Here is a 3,849-nt window from a genome sequence, read left to right on the forward strand (position 1 = left end):
CTCTGACTGTGCTGTGTTACACTTCTGGTTTAAAAACTCACAAAGCAGGACTGCTGTTTTCTGCTGCACTTGGAACGTTTGTTCCCCTCAGGTCTGTTAGTTTATATTTCCCAGCAGTAGTGTTGGGCATTTCTGTGTGTTGTGTGACTGATGCAGCAGCTGTCCTGACCTTGCTGATGGATGTGGTGATTCCCAGCACCATGGGAACATTAGCAGGAGAGAACATACACTGTTCTTTCATGTTTGACCTCCGGATTCCCTGTGAAGCAGGGTTTTGTTGGTTCTTCACCATCTCTTGTAGCTCAGGAGCTTTTGGTATGGTGTATGCTGCTCAGAAGCTCATCAATATTTAGACTTTCTCTTTCCTTCTAAGCCTTCCAGTTTTGGGGGGTGATCAGTTTTCCCTCAGAAATCATTTGACCAGAGCAATATTTTATGTGCTAGCTCTTGCCCTTCCCTTTCTGCCCAGATATGGCAGGTGTGAATACAACTGAACACCTTTTACAGCAGCATGGCTGGCAATATCAGAAATGAGCCATGGCCATGGGAGTGACCAGGGTAGTGTAGATTATTCTTCTCTTTGTTCTCATGATATTTCTTTCTCTTCTCTCTGATTTTAGACTTTGAAGAGGAAGGAGAAAGAATACGAGCACGAGATGGAGCGGCTGGCGAGGGAGAAGATCGCCATGCAGCAGCGCTTGGCTGAGCTGAAGAACGAGCTGAGCCAGTGGATGGATGTCTTGGAGATCGACAGGATTATCCGACAGACAGTTCAGCCAGAGGATGACCAGGCATCTACCTCCACAGCATCAGGTACCCACAGTTCTTCCCTTTTTCTTGTAATCATCACAGAAAGTCGTTGACACAGTTACATGGGGGTGATGGGGATCTTCAGTCAGCGTTCAGAATAAAATAAAAGGTTTTGGAGTGTTTGTAATGGGTGATGTTGTTAATAACACACTGCTGCTCATGTGAAGTAAACTGAAACTTGTGCATCACTTGTCAGGTAGATGCAGAGTGCAGGTTTGCACATCCATCCTCACTGTGGAGCTAAATCCATGCTTTCCAAACTTAGCTTTCTTCTTGCACCACTCTGCAGCCCTGCTCATGACAAGCAGGCATCCTGGTGTATTTGTGTGCATGTGGGAGGGCGTTCAGCACACACAGAAGAAAGATTTAGTACGAGGATCACCAGAGCATTTGAACAGCTTAAAGAGCCTTCACATTGCATGAAAAGGAAGATGAAATGACACTGATGGGTATCTGACGTGTTCCCAGTGCCAAGTTTCTGCTTCCCTCCACACCAGAGATGCAGCAAGAAGAGTAGGCAGTCTGTGGATGTGCAGCTTTCCAGAGGAGGCTGTAGCACTGCATCACCATTCCCAGCAGCTCCTTCAAGGCAGCGTTTGCTCTTGCATGCCAGGCAGATGATAGAGCAGGTTCTGTGAAGGGAAAGGCTGAGTTGGTTCAGGCTCATCACATCTGTTCCTAGGTGCAGGCTCCAGTGTAGGCTGAGGGGAGCTGGGAGTGGCTTTGTCATGAGAAGGGCTGGCTGTTCCCTCTGCAGTGGCCTCTGCCAAAAGTGACTGCATCAAGTTCTTGTTGGCCAGAGCTTGTGAAGGGGAAATGTCTTCCCTGGTGTTCCTGCCTCCTCTGTCTTCTGAGATTCTTGTTCTTTGCTGCATGGCTGTTAACAGAGCAGGCAGTGCAGAGTGCAGTGTTTTGTCTTCCTGATCTCAGGGCCAGTGTGCTCCTGCTTTGCTTCCTTAGCTCCTGGACTGGACAGGAGTCCATTTTCCAGAATCAGACAAGAGCTTGCTGCCTTGTTTCTCCGTGGCTGTTTCCTTTCTGCTTTGGGAGCAGAGGGGCTGGTGCTGATCACTGAAAGCTGTTCCTCTTCCCAGAAGGAGCCCAGACTGAGCTCAGTCAGGTGCTTTGTGTCAGCCTCTGCTCATGGTGCTCCCTGTGGCTGCCCAGTGAGACCCTGTTGGGAGCACCCAGCAGCTCTTTGGGCTGTCACCCCTGCCTGGCTCCCTGTGCTTGGTCCTCAGGCAGCAAGGACAGTGCCTGCCATCCCATAATGCCATGCCATTGTGCCACCAGCCTGTAGCTCAGTGACACCTCCTGCTCTTCTCTTCTGCTGATGCTGCCTTTTAGGGAGGCTCCTTGGTCCAGTGTGTGCTCTGCTTGCTTTTTCACGGAGTTTCTTCCTTGCGTGTTTTCCAGAGGGTGAAGACAACATGGATGAAGATATGGAGGATGACAGGCCAGTGAACTCGTTACCAAAACTCACTCAGCGGCAGCACCCGGAGCTGCTGAAAGCCGTCCCCCCCAGCGCCGCTGCGCCCCTGGCCGCGGTGCTGCCCCCGCACGTGTCCATCCAGCAGAAACCCCCCAGCCAACCCCCCCTGCAGCCCCAAACGCTGCTCCCGCCGCCGGCCATCGTCCCCGCACAGACTCACATCGTGGCGGCCTCCACCGTGCAATCGACTGTTATCGCCCACACCGCCACCACGCACGCCTCGGTCATCCAGACCGTCAACCACGTCATCCAGGGCCCGCAGCCCAAGCACATCGCTCACATCGCACCTTCCACCTCCAGCCCCGTGCAGCTCAGCCCCGCCGCGCAGCCCATCGGCCACATCACTGTGCACCCCGCAGCCATCAACCACATGGCGCAGCTGCCGCTGTACCCGCAGCCCGTGGCCGTCAGCCAGCCCGTGGTCAGCCACATCGCCCACACCATCTCGCACCAGCAGGTGAACGGCAGCGCGGGGCTGGGCGCGCCGGCCGTGATGGCCAAACCGGCTGTAGGAACGCAGGTTGTGCATCACCCGCAGCTGGTGGGCCAGACGGTCCTCAACCCCGTGACTATGGTGACCATGCCCTCGTTCCCGGTGAGCACGCTCAAGCTGGCCTAGAGGGGACTGGGAAGCTTTCCCCAGGAAAGGAAACTCCACACATTCCAGCACATACCGGGAGGGAAGGAAACCCTGCAGGAACGCCCCGCCGGCCACGGGGCCGCTCCACACTCCCACCCGCTCATTGAGAAACTTCAAAGACACTTGGTCATGGTGATTTTTTTTCCTTTTATGTGTAATGAGTGAACTATGGATATGATGTTCTTAAGACTTTTAATTTTGCCCTCTTATGTGTTGCTTCTTTGTAGAATAAAAATTGCTGATCTCTTTATCGAGATGTTGCGTAGAATGGGAAAAAAAAAATCATAGAAGTCTATATTTATATATATGTGTGTATGTGTGTGTATATATATGTATATACATATATATATAAATATAACATTTGAAGGCCTTTTGTAAGGTTGATTATTTTGCAGGATTATGAGACAAAATTCATTTTGGGAGGAAGAAGACAGTGTCCTCTCTAAACAAGAAACTATAAGATAGATGGTTTGGTGGACCAGAGTACAGTGACAAAAAAAAAAAAAACCCCAACAACAAACCACGAGTCAAACCATGTTAAAGGTATTTCCCATCGATATATTACATTTCAAAAACCATCTAAAATCACTGTGACTTGTTATGGCATTTTAAGGAAATTCTCTGTCCTGTCTAATAAAAGGAAAAAGAATACACAACCAGTCTTGATTTGTTGCCATTTTATAAATGATTTTATAGCTATGTCAAGAAAATACTGTTTTTTGTTATTTTAGTAGTTGACGATGCTTTTGGGGGAATTTGTATTTTGTCTGGCTCGGTTTGCTGATGGAATCATTGGTTTTGCAGATGTCTGAGGTGGCATGGTCCCAGTCAGGGTCCCTCCTGCCGGTCCCAGCCCAGGTTTCTCGGGTTTGTTGTTGGCAGAGGTGCTTTGTGTGTGCTGGCAGCT

At 50.2% G+C, this 3,849-nt stretch overlaps 1 protein-coding gene across 1 annotated transcript; it reads left to right on the forward strand.

The window, feature by feature from the left end:
* The first annotated feature begins 618 nt into the window (after window positions 1-618).
* On the forward strand, window positions 619-3,477 carry LOC130587799 (max-binding protein MNT-like). The gene is made up of 2 exons (XM_057388769.1): window positions 619-813; window positions 2,227-3,477. Exons 1-2 carry the CDS (start codon window positions 657-659, stop codon window positions 2,919-2,921), a joined length of 852 nt encoding a protein of 283 aa, XP_057244752.1. The 5' UTR covers window positions 619-656; the 3' UTR covers window positions 2,922-3,477.
* Window positions 3,478-3,849: the final 372 nt, after the last annotated feature.

Source organism: Malurus melanocephalus, unplaced genomic scaffold, assembly GCF_030028575.1.
Source record: "Malurus melanocephalus ecotype Western Australia unplaced genomic scaffold, MMel_1.1 scaffold_2475, whole genome shotgun sequence".
Lineage (NCBI taxonomy): Eukaryota > Metazoa > Chordata > Aves > Passeriformes > Maluridae > Malurus > Malurus melanocephalus.